The following is a 19,700-nucleotide window of genomic DNA, read 5'->3' as shown; positions in this document are numbered from 1 at the left end:
TTTGGTTGATAATTGACGCCTGTTTTTCTTTTTGTTTTCCGGTTTCTCCTATGCAGTCTTTCAAGAACTAGGTTCAGGATCAGGCTTTGCAGATTGGGAATTGGTGTTGCAGCACATTTAGCAGGACGATAACACATTTTCATGTTCAAAAAACCTTAACATTGCCTAACATGTAAAGCAATTTCCAGATCTGAACAAGAATTTACACCATTTCATGCGAAACTCGCCGTTATATTGATATGGTTTGATGACTGTTACTACAACATTTTACATGAAAACAGGCTGCACGAAAACAAGAGCAGAAGTTAGGCAGGTCAAAGATCCGGCAAAATACTTCAGCATTAAACTTGTATACCCAACATTTAATCATTGCACATCAACAACCCTCTGTAGTCTGTACCACCTCGCAGCACATTTTACTGTGCAACCAGGACAATGATTTCAACCGATGGTCACAGCTCAGATGTGGGCGACGCCTCTGTCCTGACCTCACTGGACCAATTCAATTTCTGTCCCCGCGGCAAAATTTTGCTTACACTCAACACAAGGAGTAGTAGTAAACTAATGTTTCACCTCCGCGGGCCTTTACAGCAATTTCCGCTATCACCGCTAAATTCGGATACAAAATCGACTCGTGTGGCCTAGCTCTACTTGGTAAGTATCTCAGAACGTGTTCACAAGCCCTACGCCTAGGTCCTCCGCGAGTTCATCCCACACAGGGATGAGGATCAGTACGACGAGAAACACCGAAACTATCAAGGCGGACCTCCTCCAGGTGCCGACGTCACTCACGTCGTCCAAGCATGGTTTTTCAGGTGTTCTCTGGTACACAAATCGAAAGGAAGATATAATTAGTTGGTGTACGTAACATGGATCCTCCTCCCTAGCGTGTCTCCTAAACATTGATCTGTTTTTTCTGTTTACCTGACATAGTAGCACATATAGCCCCCAGGGAAGAGATAATGGCCCTCCAAGCTGGAGCAAACAAGAGGGAATAACATTAGAAGTTAAAAGATGTACCTATGAGCTAAGAAGGTTAAGCAAGACTCGGAGACAATTGTCTTCTGGAAAAGGCTTCATGTACAGCCAACATCTGCTGTTTTACAGTTTTAGCAGAATAGATCTCTCATTTTAACAGAAAAAAAAAGGAATGACTCCTGTTTTCTTTCCACAGATGCTTCTCCTAACTCTAGCTTCTTAGAAGTTTCCAGAACTACAAAAAAAAGCTGATATCCGCGGCCTACTAGCCCACCCCAACTTGCTTGCGAAAAAGGCTTTGATGTTGTTGTTGTTGTTGATCCGCGGCCTACTAGGTAGTGTAGTGTTGGTTTCTATCAAGTCCAGCATTTTTCTTTACTATAACTGTATAAAATGATTATAATCAACACTGTGTTCATATAAAATCACGAATACCATTTTGCATGTTGTTTAGTGGAGACTTGTAATGTAATTAGCCGGGACAACAAATGTATGTTCCCCTTTCCAGAGATAAGAAGCAAACTGTACCACTATAGAAATTCTGAAACTAAAGATGCAAGGCTAGGTATAAGATGTTGTTTGGAGAATAAATAAATCCAAGAGTAAGATAGACTGGCATACCACTCCAAGTCCAAGCAACGAATACGTTGTCAAACCAAATCCAAACAAAGCGCTTTTGCCGAATGCACCCTGTCAAACATATCAGAGAACTTTAGAATTGGTACAGAAGCTCTGAATTTTGCTGCTAAAAACATGTTATTTCCAAGTTACAATGTTAAGCACCAGAAGTTCTAGATATTATCTACTGTGAAGTTTTAAACTGGAAGATTGACAAAAGAAGCAATCAAAATTTCAATATCTCATCAACAAAGTGTAAAAGGAACACTTGTCATGAGAAAAGACTACATCATTTGTTTCCATGCAAATGAAGCCTCCTTATGGGCATCCACAAGGTAATGTTGTCAAATTTTGCCATCTGTACATTATTTGGAACTAGTGCTAAAATTTCTCTGCAGTGTAGGTGTTTCCAAATCCTTATAGAAAAGTGGGATCACAGTACCTATGAAGAACAAAATTTTAAAACACTCCCTCCTTCACCTCATCAATCTACCGTATAACCTTTGCACCACTGCATCCTTCTCCCCAAATCCTCCTTCCAGGTCCAGCCACCCTCAAACCTTTCTCCGGCCACGTTCAATTCTCTCCCCTGTCCACCCTCCAATTCCCCCCACATGGCCACCATCAAATCTGAAGCTCCCTTCTCAGGGACGAAAGTAGCAGAGTGCTCCTGTCTCGTCCCTCCAGAGCCGGTGGCATGTTCCAGAACAGGTGAGCACATATCCTTGATTTCCTACTACTTATTTTTCTGTAATTGACCTTTTGTTTTCTTGCTCATTTTTCTTGCCTTGTCTTCTATAAACCCATAACCCCAATCCCCACTATTCCTTTGTTGATCATATGAGAACCAGCACGTCGACAGGGATGTCTATACAATGGAGAGGAGTTGGAGGCAGCGACATTGTGCAACACCGGTACCAAAGCCAAAAGATTAAATCTGACCATGCCTTTTGGGTACATTGTGGATGCCCTAATGGTCAGTCGGCAAAATCATACATGATAAAAAATGATCAATGTTAGGCCCGGGGATTTTTCACGACAGGAGATACCCTGTTTTGTAATGGGGTTGCAAAGGATTTGCATTGATCCAACAGTGCACTCAGTTCCTAGTTGTATTTTTAATGCTAAACATGTACAAACTCCAGGACCAATAATAAAAATACGTAATGGGTGATATTTTCCACTCAAAGATTCACAAAGTAGCGCATCACGGTGTTCTCCGATCACTGACAGCTACATGCATATACTAGTGTCTTGATCATAATCTTTTGAAAAAAGTGCATGACTGCATGCTACTGACAGGCAATAGCAAAAATAAATCACACATCAAGGATATGTGACAAGTAAAGATATCCATATGAGATGGAAGACAATTTATTTTATTTTTGGCATAGCATCATCGGTCAAACCTAAACCACTAAGAAACTCATAGGGCATGGGCGCATGGATGGTGAATGCAAAAAATAGTCCTATTAAGTGACCGGAAATACTTTTGTACACCCATGCATGAGTGTGGGTGTTTCCGTCACCGTCCATTTATTTCTCGAGATTCGTGCCCACCATGGTAGATGGAAAGATTCCTTTCTCTCTCCTCTTTTTATCAGAATCTCAAAGCACAATGGACGGTAACGGAAACACTCACACCCATGCGTGGGTGTACAAAATCCACTCTCGTTAAGTGACAAGGGCAACTGAGAGCCATTCTTACGACGATTGCCTACTGCCACATACTCCTGTCCACAAATATTTGTCATTTTAGCATGGGTGCAAGAATCAAGACATAGCCATCATGCTATTCTCTTACTAGCCTCAAATTATGCTCTCAATTCCTGAGTTCTCTCTCCAAAGAGGAGCACTGAGAAGGAGATTTATTTGTTCATAAGAGTACTTGTTGTGGGTGTTATAAAAAGAATGGTGGAAAGAGTGCCTAGTTGCAAAATGGACAAACAAGATGGCTAAAAGCCTAAAACTGCATATTTATGGATGGACAGAAAAAAGAGTTGGCTAAAACCAGATATATTTCTGGACAGACAGAGCACATGCATATGGTCCAGCATTATTATTTGGTTGTATCCCATAAAATTTATGGGGGCACTTTTACCTGTAAAGCTCTTCCACCATCAAGACATCCAACAGGAAGCATATTAAAGGCTGTAGTCGTTAAACCACACCTACAGAATTTGCAGAAACAATAAGACAAACAAATACTTGTTTGGTTACAAGAGATCAAGCAATTAGTGAACGATACTTCACCAGCCGGCAATCACAAGAGGGTGGATCAAAACTGTAGCAGCATGCAGAGCACTGAAAAATCAATTAGAGTACATTAATAGAAATATAGGGTTACAACCTAAACTATAAAAATACATAGAGTTGAGCAGTTGATGAGGTTGTATTCCAGATGTTGGGTAGACTAGTACGTCCATAGAAGCATGGTTTTAAAGGCAGTAAGGGGACGTGGGTGCCCGAATCCCGCCTTAACTGTCAAGCATTTAAGGCAAGGCGATAAGGTGATGCCTTAGAACATTGTAGAAACAGAACAAGAGATGTGCTACAAGAGAAAATTATAAGTATTGAGATGGGCCGCTATCCACACAACTCATAACTTCCTCATGGCCTAAAGGTCCATCTAATGATCAATCTACTCCCCTGTGACCTAATCTCCACAATATCTCCCCTGTCTACCTTGCCATCCTAGGGCACTTTAGTGCTGAAGTGATGCTTAAGTGACGCTTAGGCAAGCCCTTAAAAATCTTGGTACTAACAGGACGTGTAATAGTTTTTAAGGCCTAATATCCACTCATAGTGTCCATAGAAGATCCCATCACATGTAAATATCCATCAAATATATGTATAAGTTGGGAGCGCGGAAAACTATTTATATTGCCCTTGAGTTGATCAAGCAAAAAATCCTTCTGAACCAAGAAGAGTTTCTGCTAATTAGTACACTTCTTAGAGATTGAACTAGTTACGAGGGAACTTAAAGAACAGTCTAAGGAAATTTAGGACTAGCTTTAATGGCAAAAGGTAAATGTCCAAGATGTCAGGTAGCAGTCACCTGTAGCCAAGTATTGCTCTGCTAAGAAGTCCAAGCAATAAAGAACCTTGGAATAGATTGCTGGGTACTTGAACTAAATCACTTGTCGCAGCAGGGTTTGAGGAGAGCCACAAGCCTACAGAGAACATTGAGAAAGAAAGTGCAGCCCCAGCCAAAGGACCAGCCATTGATATGTCATACATGGTCTTTCGATCTGGTAGAATGGATTTGAACTGCAGAAGTGGATGATGAAAAATAAGAAAATCTCCAAGTAGTGGTTGAAAAGAAATATGCACAATTCTACCAGGCTCTTACAGTGCAGTGCGCAAAACTAGTGATTTCACGGAAAATACAAGTGATAAGAAAAAACAAGCGTTTCCATAATTTAGACTCTTGGAATGCAACTCCGGTGAATGATGACACCAGAAGTAGCAAAAACACTATCATTACTCAAGCATGTTTCAACGAATACACATCTTATATGTAGAGAAAGAAAGAGAGATCTTATAAAACTAAAAAGAAGGTATATGGTTTTGATGCTATTATTATATCTGAAGGCAGGAAATAAGTTAATACAGATAAAGTGCAATGCATTATCAACAAAAGCAAGATTTTGTCAAACTCTTCATCACCATGGATGCCTGGCATGTGAATCAATGATCAACTATTTGATACATAATAAGGCAATAGCAGCACAACATATTCCTATATGATGCAATCTACGTCTTTTATTAAATACTAACCTGAGTAATTGAACCAAAAGTTCCAAGAGTGAAGTTCGGAATGAAGAAAGGAATGCTCAGTTTCACATCCTTTGCATATGCTGCCAAAAAGTGTCCAACTTCCTGCGTACAGAAATAGACACGGTAGGTCAGGTTAAAACAACCACAAACAAAGGGACTTCATGAATAGCAGCTCAAGCGATACAATAAATCGCCACTTAATTAAAGGATCTGCCATATCATTGTCTGCTAGTAAATGCCAACTTTCAATTGCTCAGAACATAACTTATCTATTGATTAGTGTGCTTTAGTTACCAACTATACTGAGCCATAAAGGATACGTCAATTATGCAGATTTGAGTCTCTACGCATACCTTCATGTAACAATTATGTTAACACTGACCAAGGAAATTCAATAAGAGAGATGCACTTACCCCTAGCCCCACACTTCATAAGTTTATATGGCAGAAAAATACCGCGAAGAGCATTTACCTCGTGTTACTATTAAAACTAATTGGAGCACAACACGGAAAGTTAATAAGACAGTTGACATTGCATTTCCTAAATACTTGGACTGGTATAGAAGGTGCACTATTGGTGAAATAATGATTAAGACTATAGAAAAAATAAATGCTGAATAGATCTATGATGCGACTTACATGAAACAGTTGGATGGCCAGTACACCATAAGCCACTGGAAGAGCTGATTCCACGAATGGAAGTAAAAGTTGCATGTCGGGCGGCGGTCCAGTAGCATTTGGGTCAGTGAAATATGAAACAATATCTGGGGGAAGACTGCTGATCTGCAAAGAGCTTTGAATTTGTTAGCAACCTAGCATAGAGGGGTATTAACTTCTGTTATCATATAACAGATGAGGCAAATATACCTTTGATGCAATTCCTAACTCAATACAGGAGAACACAGTGAGAAGGAAAAGTAGCATGGAAATAACGTATTGCCAGAGGGTAGTAGGTCCAGGCTCGGAAACTTCTCTTCTAAGCAAACCAAAACTAACACGGGGTCCCCCACGTGGGTCATCCTCTTCTGAATTGGGCTCCTCCACCATGAAAAGATTGTATTTGTCACCTGTAAGTTCACGTAGCTGCCGTTGAAGTTTTCCAAAGATTTCCTCTTTATTCCCTCGGAGATTCCCAACAAAAAGGACTCCTTCCCCAAGATCGCCAAAAGGCTCTTCCCTTGTCAACCAAAACGTTGTGTAGCCAAAAAACTTCTCCTTAATAGCCTTGACATCATCTGGATCAACCTTTTCCGGGCCTAGGAGCTCCAATAGCTTAACTGTATCGATGCTATCCACACTGAAGCTCAAAAGTGAAGGCTCGCTCGATACACCAGGAGTCTGAGCAAATGGAGGTGTTAATAGAAATATGTTTGAAAAAAGAAGCAGCCATTTTCATAATATTAAAACAAGTAGGCTTTGCAGCTAAACAAAATTTCGATATACGAATTATTAAGCAGTATCATGTTATTTCCTATTTCTTACAAAAAAAAAAACTTAGCAGCTAGTCAAAGATTGGCAATTAAGTTCTAACAGGTTTATTCCCTTACAATTGCATACACCTTTATTTGGACCTTGCAGCCAAAAAAAGAATAGGAAAAACTAGTAGCTATACTGATATGGTACAATCATTATTGAATACTACCTCCGATTCAAGGAATAAGGCGTCCTCGTTTTACGTGTTTTTTGTTTGACTAAGTATTACTTCAAATATATAAATATTGTTTGTATAAAATTAACATCATTAGAAAGTGTTTTTCAATATGAATCCAACGATACTAATTACATATAATATAACCAAGATTTTGTTGCTCAATTTTTATGGTCAAAGTTCGTCTTGGAATACGCGTGCGCCTTATCCCTTGGGACGGAGGTAGTATAGAAGAGAGACAGGACGTGATTCATCATGTAGGTATAATTTAATTTATCTACCCAACATGCAGTATATATTAGCATTAGGCTGTGACAACAACAAGCACAATGTGGTACCCTCATTTCTAGCAACTGAGTGTTGTGTCTGCCATATCTACATTGAGATAGTTCTCATAGGACGTTTTAAACACCGCCAGTCTCGAACATGTACCTTTGACCATTTTTTAATGAATAGGGTAGCCAAGGGCCCAAGTTCATTTCTCTTGACGAGACTACTGATGTCATTTCAATATAATCAAATTAAATTGTCCTTATATATCATCGTTGTCAAAATTATAGAAGTTTGACCGCACTGGATGCTCTCTAAAACGTCGCACATGTCTGACTGGAGAGATTATGCCACTAGTATAGTCATATACTCACACTACAATGTAATGATAGGTCGCAAGGTTAGATTGCACACAGAGACACACTCAGTCCAGCAGAAGGGCTAGAAAATACTCCTAAATCAGCAAGCCATCCAGTCCAGCTATGTTCAACACAAAATCTCATGCATAAAACAAGGCGCCCACTCAGCACAACTACATCTGTTACTCCAGTACTCCATCGAAATGGCAAATTGTCTACCTATGGACGACAAATGAACATGCAATTCAGCAGCCGTACACCTTACCACGGACGAAGGGGATGACGAGGAAGAGAAGCTCCCCGACCGGCTCCTCTCCGAGGCTACCTCCTCCGCGGCCCCCGCCTTGGTTTCCACCGCCGCTGCCGCCGGCTCCTCGTCGCTCCGCTTCTCCCCGTCCGCCTCCCCGCCGCCCCCGCCCTCGTCGACGGAGAAGCGCCGCATCCGGTCGCACCGCCTCAGCGGCCTCCAGTCCAAGTAGGCGCCTCTGGGGCTCCCCCAACGCGAGCAGCCCGAGGAAGCCGCAGAGGTCCTGGGCTTGGGGAAGCGGAGGCGGGCCGCGGCGGTGAGGTGGACGAGGGGCGAGCTCGCGAGCGCCGCGGCGGCGGCCGCCATGGCGGGGCGCGCAGTACGGCGGTACGGTGGTTGTCGGAGGCGGGGCGGGGCGGGAGAACCCGCGGAGTGAGATGAAAGAACAGCGAGGATAGGGTGCGCGGTGGAGAGAGAGAGAGCCGCTCAGCTGGAGTCGGATTTGGTTTTGGACGTAGCGAGCTTTGGGACCCTTTCCTGAACCGGACCGGCAAGAGTTCGCCGTGAAAAGATCGGGCAACAATGTCCGGTTGTACAGTACTCCCGTCCAATTTTGACACACAAAAATTCATTTCATTTTTTCCACACTAAAATCAACCCCAAAACATTCCTAACAGAAGAGTTTCTCAAAACACTCGGATATGATTTCTTAATGCTAGCTACCAGATTCACTTAAAGCTACAGAGTCTAGAGTTGAAAGTTCATAATATAAAAATATAAAACTTCTTGTTTTTTTTTGAAATAAATACACCATTCAATTTGGTAGATACTAGAGTACTAAACATTTCATGAAAACTTACAGCAGCTTGCCAAATGAAGGCTAATAGCAAATAAAATAGAGGTATGACAAGCATGACATCTACGATGTGGTTGAAAATTGCACAAGCTTCGAGCAATTTGGCAAAGAAATCAGTGCAAAATCATCTAACCAGATTTTTCACATAGACTACAAATATGATCTTTCTAACTCGTGAGCAAACAGTATTAGGCTCCCGCCGACCATGTTCAAGCAACAAGGTTCTTTGTAGTATCTAGGTGTCCTATTTGTAAGCTCTGTGTGTATGCTACCCGAGGCATGAAGAACTCGACCGAGGTAAACTGCATAGCTTTGTATGTGCGAAGGCGTTCCCGACCGTAGGATGGACGGCTGGAAATATCCGTCTAAACATCGCTCGTCAATGCTGAAGATAGCATAATGATGCATCCTCTTGTGAAGTTTCCACGAGAATTGACGGTTCGGGAAGAAACACACACGAATTAGAAAGTTGGTGCACATATGTACTAGGTTGTCCTCAAACACTTCAAGGGCACATCCTGACTCCTCTCATTCTCAACATGCATCTACTCGAGAGGTATGCACTCGTTTTAGAACTTTGTGCTTAAACACCAATTAGATCAATCATCAGGCAGGCGCAGCATACTTAAGTTTCAATTGGCGAAAACTTCTAGTTTTCGAGGGAGTTTTTGCTACTGTGTCTGGCAAGACATAGTAATGTGAATGTCACCCTTTTGTACCCGGTAGTTGGTATAAATAGTTATCCAGTTCATAACAACGCTTGTTTGCTCATGACGGGGTACTAGTGAGGTACATCGGCTTACCTACCATATCAAATTCTCATACTTTCAACTTATGACCATAGTTTAAAGTGCAAGCGAGCTCATATATATGCATGCTCGCCAAAACATACAAGCATGGATTTGTACTCTTGTGTCAAATCATCCATATTGATGGGTTATGATTGTGTTATGCGGTACATACATACGTCTTCAAGAAACCTACCATTGATCTACATATGTGAAGCATCGGAGATCGCATGGATATCATTGAAAATGGATGAGAGTAGCATATGCACTAGTATAGTAACCGCAATTGCACAAGGTGCAAAAGAGCAGGCATCACACATGATTGAAAAATTGTGTATGATGTGGTCTTCAATATATAGATGGATGAGAAAGTCACACTATGTGAGATGTGGACATCAGGTAAAAAAGAGGATATTTTATGACGTTCACAAATGTCGCTGGATCGTCCACTTGGGTTGATCTAACGACCACGGTGATGTATTACCATTGGGTAAGATCTTTATTTGAAATTGTCAACGGTAATGATGTCCTTGCACATAATCACCTCACTTGGTTGGTTGTACTTAAGTGTAATAGCTTTAGAGAAGGAAAGGAACATATTGCAAAATATCATGCCATAATATATATTGAAAGAGTTTCTCAAAACACTCGGATAAACATGAAAAGAGTTTCTCAAAACACTCGGATATGATTTCTTAATGCTAGCTACCAGATTCACTTAAAGCTACAGAGTCTAGAGTTGAAAGTTCATAATATAAAAATATAAAACTTCTCGTTTTTTATCTTTTTTTATTTTTTTGTGAAATGAATACACCATTCAATTTGGTAGATACTAGAGTACTAAATATTTCATCGAAAACTTACAGCAGCTTGCCAAATGAAGGCTAATAGCAAAAAAAAAAATAGAGGTATGACATGTATAACATCTACGATGGGGTTGAAAATTGCATAAGCTTCGGGCAATTTGGCAAAGAAATCAGTGCAAGATCATCTAAACAGATTTTTCACATGGACTACAGATATGATCTTCCTAACTCATGAGCAACAACATTAGGCTTCGGCCGAACCATATTCAAGCGACAATGTTCCTTGAAATCTCTATGTATCCTATTTGTAAGCTATGTCTGTATGTCCCAGAGGCACGAAGAACTGGATCGAGGTAAACCGCATAGCCATGTATGTGCGAGAGACCTTCCCGACCGTAGGATGGACGACTGGAGGTATCCGTCCAAACATCGCTCATCAAGGCTGAAGATAGCACAATGATGCATCCTCTTGTGAAGTTTCCAAGAGAATTGACGGTTCGGGAAGAAACACGCACGAATTAGAAACTTGGCGACACCACATATGTACTAGGTCCTCATCAAAAACTTCAAGGGCACATCCTGACTCCTCTCATTCTCAACATGCATCTACTCGAGGGGTATGCACTCGTTTTAGAACTTTGTGCTTAAACACCAATTAGATCAACCATCAGACTAGTGCAACACACTTAAGTTTCAATTGGTGAAAACTTCTAGTTTCCGAGGGAGTTTTTGCTACTGTGTCTGGCAAGATATAGTAATGTGAAAACACATGTGTGATGTGAAGGTCACTCTTTCGTACCCCATAGCTGGTATATATGGTTATCCAGTTCACAACAACACATGTTTGCTCATGATGAGGTACTAGTGAGGTACATCGGCTTACCTACCATATAAAATCTTCATACTTTCAACTTATGACCATGGTTTACATAATAGTGCAAGCGAGCTCATATACATGCATGCCCTCCGAAACTTAAAAGCATGGATTTGTACTCTTGTGTCAAATCATGCATATTGATGGGTTATGATTGTGTTATGCGGTACATACATACGTCTTCAAGAAACCTACCATTGATCTACATATATGAAGCATCGGAGATCGCATGGATATCATTGAAAATGGATAAGAGTAACATATGCACTAGTATAGTAACCGCAATTGCACAAGGTACAAAAGGCCATGCATCACACATGGTTGGAAAATTGTGTGTGATGTGGTCTTCAATACATGGATGGGAAAATCACACTATGTGAGATGTGGACATCAGGTAAAAAAAAGATATTTTATGCCGTTCCCAAATGTCGTTGGATCGTCCACTTGGGTTGATCTAACGACCACGGTGATGTATTATCATTGGGTAAGATCTTTATTTGAAATTGTCAAGGGTAATGATGTCCTTGCAAATAATCACCTCACTTGGTTGGCGATACTTAAATGTAATAGCTTTAGAGAAGGAAAGGAACATATGGCAAAATATCATGTCATAATCTAATAATCGTCACGTAGCTGCCATATTAACATCTAATAATTGCTTGAGATAAACTCTTATTTAAATTAAGAATGCATCTCAACTAATGATGCTTCTATATATAATGCTAAATTAATGTGTACTTAATATAGAATGGGTCTTAAGTGTTTATCTCAATAACTAAATAGTAGAATTGGAACGCTAGGATGCCACAAAACAAGATAATTTCAATATCAATTATAAGTAGCATTACATCAAAGTGTTCATATTTTCTAGGTTTGAGATATGCACATAGCATAGTACTATGTCACAATGTGATAATCCATAAATTTACTGCAAAAGGAAAATAAAAACTAACTACAGATAATTTATTGATTTTTTACAAGTTAAATTTCTTATGAGCTTGACATGTCACAGGTACCCAGGTACCCGTATCAAAGAATTTCTGGTTTATATCACAATATATATTGGTTTTTTTCAACTAGAGCTTTAATCGCAATATCTTACAATGATGTCAAACTAATTTTTATTGCCCAAGCACATATTTAGAACATCGGTGGGTATGTGTATTACACGCAATTTGTGGTAATAAGACAAAATGTTGTAATTCCAAGAGGTGGGTGGAGCTCGTCGTCCACCTACATCCTCGGTAGCATATGATACGGGTTGGTTGCCTGAACTTCACGATTCGACCAAGAACAAAGAGGGGGGAAACCCAAACACAAGGAAACAAATGAAAAATTCAAGGTAAGAGGATAAATAGAAAAATCGTATGAGGAATTCAAATCCAACACCGAGCAGAACAAAGAGACATCCCTGGATGTTTAGAATCCGATGGAATTTCTAATGGAAGAGTAAGTTGATTCCTATCTTGTGTTGCAAACCCTAAAATAGAGTGTATCTTCAGGGAGCTACTCCAATCTTTCTTTATTCATAGCTTATTGTCCAATTTAATTCCAAAAAGTGTTTGATGAGTGTTCTTCTTTCAACCAAACCTGAAAGAGCAAAAGCCCTTATTCTACCTCAAAGGAACATAAGCTAAAGGATCTATCACCCGTTTCTCCACGGTGGCTCAAGGAAGATCTGCATGTTTATCAACGACGGACAAAAGCGAGCACCCTCCTCCAGTCCTCCTCAGGCTCAACAACGATGAGCCTCATGGGTGGCAACGAGCTTGGGTGACGAGTGTCGTCCAATGCAGCGCAGTCCTCCAGGTTGCAGCGAGGTGGACTAATTGTTCTGTCTAGATAATGTGTGGTGCATCACACACAGAGGAAATAATTTGTGACTACCCATCAGACGTGGTAGGTGAATGCAACTTCAAGGGCACACCTGAGCAATCGGCGCATGATGAGTAGCTCGAGCTTCAAGGGCACATCCTGACGCCTCCTATTCTCATGCATCGACAAGTACTCTAGGGGCATGCTTCCGGTTTAGACTCTTTGTGCTTAAACACAGGTGGATGTAACATGCTTAATATACAATTGACGAATAGTGCTAGTTCATCTCATTTTGACACAGAACAATTCATCTCATTTTTTCCACACTAAAATCAACCCGAAAACATTCCTAACAGAAGAGTTTCTCAAAACACTCGGATACGATTTTTAACCGAGCAGTGCTAGTAGCAGGTTCACGTAAAGGTACAGAGTCTAGAGCTAGCACAAAGTACATATAATTGAAGACACAAAATTTATGTTTTTACCACATAGTATTAACTCTTTATTCATTTGCAGTTGAGGTTCAACTCAAAAAGATACACGCTCAGTGCAAGTCCATGTAACCTGGTTTTTCACACAGACTGTAGAGACTATCTTGCTAACTCGTGAGCAACATCATTAGGCTCCTGTCGACTATGTTGAAACAATAGCTCGCCTTCTAGTATCTAGGTGTGATATTCGTAAGATCTCTATGCATGCTCCTTGAGGCACATCAAATCCCACCGAGGGAAACTGCATAGCGTCGTATGCGCAAGAGGTGTTTCCGACCGTAGGATGGATGAATAGAGGTATCTGCCCAAGCATCATTCATCAATGCTAAATATAGCACAATAATGCATCCTCTTGGGTAGCCTCTGCGAGATGAAATACCATGGGGTGAAGCACACATAAATAAGAAACTTCATGGAAAAGCATCTGTGCTAAGTGGATGACAACTTCTTCAAGGGCACATCCTGACGCCTCTCAATTCTCAACATGCAACTACTCGAGAGGCATGTGCAACATACTTAAGCTACAATTGGCGAATAGTTATAGTTTATGAAGGAAGTTCTAATGATAGTTATTGAGTCTGGCAGAACATAGTAATGTGAAGGTCACCATTTTGTACCCCGTAGCCGATATATATGGTTATCCAGTTCACAACAACACTCGTTTTCTCATGATGGGGAGACCAGTGAAGTACATCAGCTTACCTACCATATCAAATTCGCACACTTTCAACTTATGACCATGGTTTACATAATAGTGCAACCGAAGTGTTACTCGGTACATACATACATCTTTAAGGAACATGCCATTGATCTACACATGTGAAGCATGGGAGATTGCCTTGATATCCACTGAAAATGGATCAGAGTAACATATGCACAAAGTACAAAAGAGCGAGCATCACACAGTATACATGGATGGAAAAATCACACTATGTGAGATCTGGACATCACGTAAAAAAGGAAATTTTATGACATTCCCAAATGACGTTGGATCATCCACTTGGGTTGATCTAACGACCACGGTGATGTATTGCCATTGGGTTAGATCTTTATTTGACATTCCCAAGGGTAATGATGTCCTTGCACATAATTACCTCATTTGGTTGGCGGGATTTAAATGGAATAGCTTTAGAGAAGGAAAGGAACATCCCACCTAATATCATGGCATAATCTGATAATCAATGTCACTAAAATGACATATTGCCATGTTAACATCTAATAATTGTCATATGTTGGTTCCAAGGTTGCAATATGAAGAAAATAAAGAAGATCAAGTGACAAGTATGTCTTGAGGAAGAAGCAGAGCGAGATCTCATGTGCATCTTCAAGACATCAACAATATGAAGAAAGAAAAAGTGTTGAGCCAATGTCAAGTATGTCTTGAAGAAGAAAAAGAAGACGATGGAACTCTCATGTGCATCTTAAAGATATCAATAGAAGATATATGAAGACGGAGTGCCATCCAAATGGTGATCATGGATACATGAAAATGTGCCAAAGAAGAAGCTCTCACATAGTGGTTTATGCCTTTATGGGGGAGCAATCCGCAAGACTTCATCAAGCTAGCACAATCAAGAAAGGTGTTCCATCCTGAAGCGGTCAAGATCGTTATCATCAAGCTCGAGTGTAATCCGGAATGATAAGGTTTGTTCTTGATAGGTTTTTCTTTCTTATTGGTCTCGTGGTGTTAGTTTTTTTTTCGAAATGGGGTGTACCCCGGCCTCTGCATCGGTTGATGCACACAACCTTTTATTAAAACATTCCAAAATCAAAGTTTACAACTCATGGATCAGCGAGGGTCGATACAAAAATCAACCATCGGAAAAATAAAAGAGTACTAAGCAATCTAAGTATCATGTAATCTCTTAACATGCCGCCAAGTAGCCTGGTAGAAAATATCCTGGGCAACCATGCGAAGGCGGTTGCATCCAGAAACCATGCATTCCCGCTGATCCTCCGGAAGCAAGAAACGCCGAAGTTGGATCCAGTGGACCATAGTGTGAATAACCTGCAAAAAATTGGTAGAGTCTTTTTTCTTAAAAACCATATCATTCCTGCAATTCCAAATTGACCAACATAAAGCCAAAACACCAATGCGAAATCTAGCTTTATCATCTTTGTCAACTCCATTAAGCCAATTTCCAAACATATTTGTTACATTGGATGGAGGTGGAATATTATACGCAGCGAAAAGAACCCTCCAAATAAGTTTAGCAAAAGGACAAGAAATAAACAAATGTTCAACTGATTCCTCGGCATCACAGAAAGAACATTTTGTATTTCCATTCCAATTCCTCTTTGCTAAATTATCAAGGGTTAACAAAACTTTCTTACTAAGGAACCACATAAAGATTTTTATTTTCAGTGGGATTTTTATTTTCCAAAGATACTTACGAAGATATCCTGTGTGTCCATTTAACATATCAGAATACATCGATTTAACCGTGAATTTCCCTGTGGAAGTTAGACCCCAAACAAATTTATCAATATCATCATTTAAATTTACCATCATTAAGCGTTGATAGAGGTGTGTCCATTGATCCCACTTATCCCCAATTAGTCTTCTCCGAAAACCAATATTTAAAGAAGTTGACCCCATAACATTCGCCACAGTATCATGTTTACGGTGGACTATATTATATAGTTGCGGATACTGGGCTGCAAGTGTCTCATCACCAAGCCAAATATCCTCCCAAAAACGCACACCTTCTCCAGAGCCTACTACAAATTTACCTCTACTAAAAAATTCCTCTTTTATTTTCATTAGTCCCTTCCAGAAAGGTGAATCAGCCGGTTTACTTTCAACTTCAGCGAGAGTTTTTGTGATAGGTACTTATTTTTTTAGCAGCTGTTGCCACAATCCCTCTTCAGAAAGGAGTTTAAAAAGCCATTTACTAAGAAGGCAGGAATTTTTAATCTCTAAAACTTCAATACCCAAACCACCTTGGTCCTTAGGTCTACAAATTAAGTTCCACTTGGTTAACCAATATTTCTTCTTATTTTCCTCACATTGCCAAAAGAAACGTGATCGGAAAAAATCTAACCTTTTCCGTACCCCTTTAGGTAACTGAAAGAGGGATAGCATAAACATTGGTAAACTAGTAAGAACTGAATTCATCAACACAAGGCGATCCCCGTAGGAAATTAATTTTCCATCCCAACATCCTAATTTGTTTTCAAACCTACTTTCCACTAGATTACACTCAGAGTTTTTTAATTTTCTATAATGGATTAGAATACCCAAATATCTAAAGGGTAGAGAACCAGATTCACAACCAAATAGTTGTTTGTATTGTTCCTCTTCCTCTTTAGCCTTACCAAAGCAGAAAATCTCGCTTTTGTGGAAATTAATTTTTAATCCTGACAACTCTTCGAAAAAACGCAAAATCAGTTTCATATTAATAGCCTTTTTCAATTCATGTTCCATGAAAAGTATCGTGTCATCAGCATATTGCAAAATGGAAATTCCTCCATCGACCAGATGAGGGATGAGACCTCCTATCTGACCATCCTCTTTCACTCTTGCTATTAGGATGGCTAGCATATCTGCAATAATGTTAAATAACGTTGGTGATAGTGGATCACCCTGTCGAAGCCCCTTTCTGGTTTGGAAATAGTGACCAATATCATCATTGACCCTGATCCCTACACTTCCTCCCCTCACAAATTGTTCGACATAGTGACACCAACTAGGATGAAACCCTTTCATGCGCATAACTTGTTGAAGAAAATGCCACTTTACCTTATCATATGCCTTCTCTAAATCAATTTTAAAAATCACACCATCCATTTTCTTCCTATGAAGTTCATGAATAGTTTCATGTAAGACAACTACTCCCTCAAGAATATGTCGTCCTGGCATAAAAGCCGACTGTGTAAGACTAATAACTGTTTTGGCAACTGTATTAGCTCTAATTGTGGCGACTTTAGTGAAAATTTTAAAACTAACATTAAGAAGGCAAATTGGTCTATATTGCTGGATTTGAACCGCATTCTCCTTTTTTGGTAACAGAGTAATAGCACCAAAATTCTCGTGGTGTTAGTTGGGTGGCCGGTTTATATGATAGATGGCCATTCTATCAAGAGGGCTCTCGAATGAGTAACTTGATCGTATCATTCGTTGAGAGCCCAAACCCTTGCACACTTTGTATCATAATTCTTGGTTGTTGTTGGTTCTTATCCATGTGATGTTTTAGATCTTGTGTTCATTATCATGACAAGACCGAAAACGGACTTTGCACAAAAAACTTGTTGTGTTTTCCATGTTGGACGTTTTACATGGAAACATAAACTAAAATTAATAACGGTCTTCTACATGCCGAAATGGCGGTAGAAGGCCGTGTAGACGCTGCGGCCGTCGTCGTCGCTCGAGTTGCCGGCGTCCTCGGCCGGCGGCGCCTTGTACCAATGGCTTGAGCCAGCACCAGGGTCGCCGCGTGGCAGTGCTGTCCACAACTGGCGCGAGGTTGACGTGGGAGGTTTGATGGCGATTGACGGGCTTGATGGAGTGTCGTCCCCGGTAACGGTGCCAGAAAATAGCTTGATGTCTACGCCCCCTCCTTTTCCTGTAGACAGTGTTGGGCCTCCAAGAGCAGAGGTTTGTAGAACAGCAGCAAGTTTTCCCTTAAGTGGATCACCCAAGGTTTATCGAACTCAGGGAGGAAGAGGTCAAAGATATCCCTCTCATGCAACCCTGCAACCACAAAGCAAGAAGTCTCTTGTGTCCCCAACACACCTAATAGGTGCACTAGTTCGGCGAAGAGATAGTGAAATACAGGTGGTATGAATAAATAGTAGCAGTAGCAACGACACCAGAAAAGTGCTTTGCCCAGGACAGTAAACAAGCAGTAGTAACGCAGTAAAACGGTAAACAAGCAGCGATAGTAGTATTTAGGAACAAGGCCTAGGGATCATACTTTCACTAGTGGACACTCTCAACATTGATCACATAACAGAATAGATAAATGCATACTCTACACTCTCTTGTTGGATGATGAACACATTGCGTAGGATTACACGAACCCTCAATGCCGGAGTTAACAAGCTCCACAATTCAATGTTCATATTTAAATAACCTTAGAGTGCATGAAAGATCAACACGACTAAACCAAGTACTAACATAGCATGCACACTGTCACCTTCACACTATGTAGGAGGAATAGATCACATCAATACCATCATAGCAATAGTTAACTTCATAATCTACAAGAGATCATAATCATAGCCTACGCCAAGTACTAGCACGGATGCACACACTGTCACCATTACACCGTGCAGGAGGAATAAAACTACTTTAATAACATCACTAGAGTAGCACATAGATAAATAGTGATACAAAACACATTGCAATCATAAAGAGATATAAATAAGCACTTCACTATGCCATTCATAACAGTGAATAAGTATTCTGTGAAATATAGCCTAAGAGACCCACACGGTGCACACACTGTCACCTTTACACACGTGGGACAAGGAGTCTCCGGAGATCACATAAGTAAAATTCACTTGACTAGCACAATGACATCTAGATTACAAGCATCATCATATGAATCTCAATCATGTAAGGCAGCTCATGAGATTATTGTATTGAAGTACATAGGAGAGAGATTAACCACATAGCTACCGGTACAGCCCTTAGCCTCGATGGAGAACTACTCCCTCCTCATGGGAGACAGCAGCGTTGATGAAGATGGCGGTGGTGTCGATGGAGGAGCCTTCCGGGGGCACTTCCCCGTCCCGGCGGCGTGCCGGAACAGAGACTCCTGTCCCCCAGATCTTGGCTTCGCGATGGCGGCGACTCTGGAAGGTTTTTGCGGGTTTCGTCGATCGTGGTAGGGTTTTCGCGACGGAGGCTTTAAGTAGGCGGAAGGGCAAGGTCGGTGGAGTCCTGGTGGGGCCACACACCAAGGCGGCGCGCCCTACCCCCTGGCCGCGCCGGCCACAAGTGTGGGCCCACCAGGGCTCCCCTCTGGTGGCTCTCGGGTGTTCTGGATGCTTCCGGGGAAAATAGGGTTCTGGGCGTTGATTTCGTCCAATTCCGAGAATATTTCCTTACTAGGATTTCTGAAACCAAAAACAGCAGAAAACAGGAACTGGCACTGTGGCATCTCATCAATAGGTTAGTTCCATAAAATGCATAAATATGACATAAAGTATGCATAAAACATGTAG

General features: G+C 40.8%; 1 protein-coding gene across 1 annotated transcript; it reads right to left on the bottom strand.

Moving 5' to 3' along the window:
• Positions 1–319: 319 nt before the first annotated feature.
• On the bottom strand, positions 320–8,376 carry LOC127292470 (probable zinc metalloprotease EGY1, chloroplastic). The gene is made up of 10 exons (XM_051321872.2): positions 7,918–8,376; positions 6,243–6,713; positions 6,015–6,158; positions 5,377–5,478; positions 4,655–4,866; positions 3,850–3,900; positions 3,698–3,767; positions 1,600–1,668; positions 925–975; positions 320–822 (listed from the first exon to the last, which is right to left on the bottom strand). Exons 1-10 carry the CDS (start codon positions 8,263–8,265, stop codon positions 664–666), a joined length of 1,677 nt encoding a protein of 558 aa, XP_051177832.1. The 5' UTR covers positions 8,266–8,376; the 3' UTR covers positions 320–663.
• Positions 8,377–19,700: the final 11,324 nt, after the last annotated feature.

This window comes from Lolium perenne, chromosome 4, assembly GCF_019359855.2.
Source record: "Lolium perenne isolate Kyuss_39 chromosome 4, Kyuss_2.0, whole genome shotgun sequence".
Taxonomy (NCBI): domain Eukaryota; kingdom Viridiplantae; phylum Streptophyta; class Magnoliopsida; order Poales; family Poaceae; genus Lolium; species Lolium perenne.
Note: the sequence above shows the minus strand (reverse complement) of the source record. Positions and strands in the feature narration are given on the sequence as shown.

What these genes read in the sequence shown, in the direction of transcription:
- LOC127292470 (XM_051321872.2), bottom strand. Translation starts at nt 8,265, where the DNA reads ATGGCGGCCGCCGCCGCGGCGCTCGCGAGCTCGCCCCTCGTCCACCTC. An exon ending in TGGCCATCCAACTGTTTCAT is followed by an intron (nt 5,479 to 6,014) that starts GTAAGTCGCATC and finishes TTCTGTACGCAG; the next exon opens with GAAGTTGGACACTTTTTGGC. An exon ending in TATATGTGCTACTATGTCAG is followed by an intron (nt 823 to 924) that starts GTAAACAGAAAA and finishes TTTGTGTACCAG; the next exon opens with AGAACACCTGAAAAACCATG.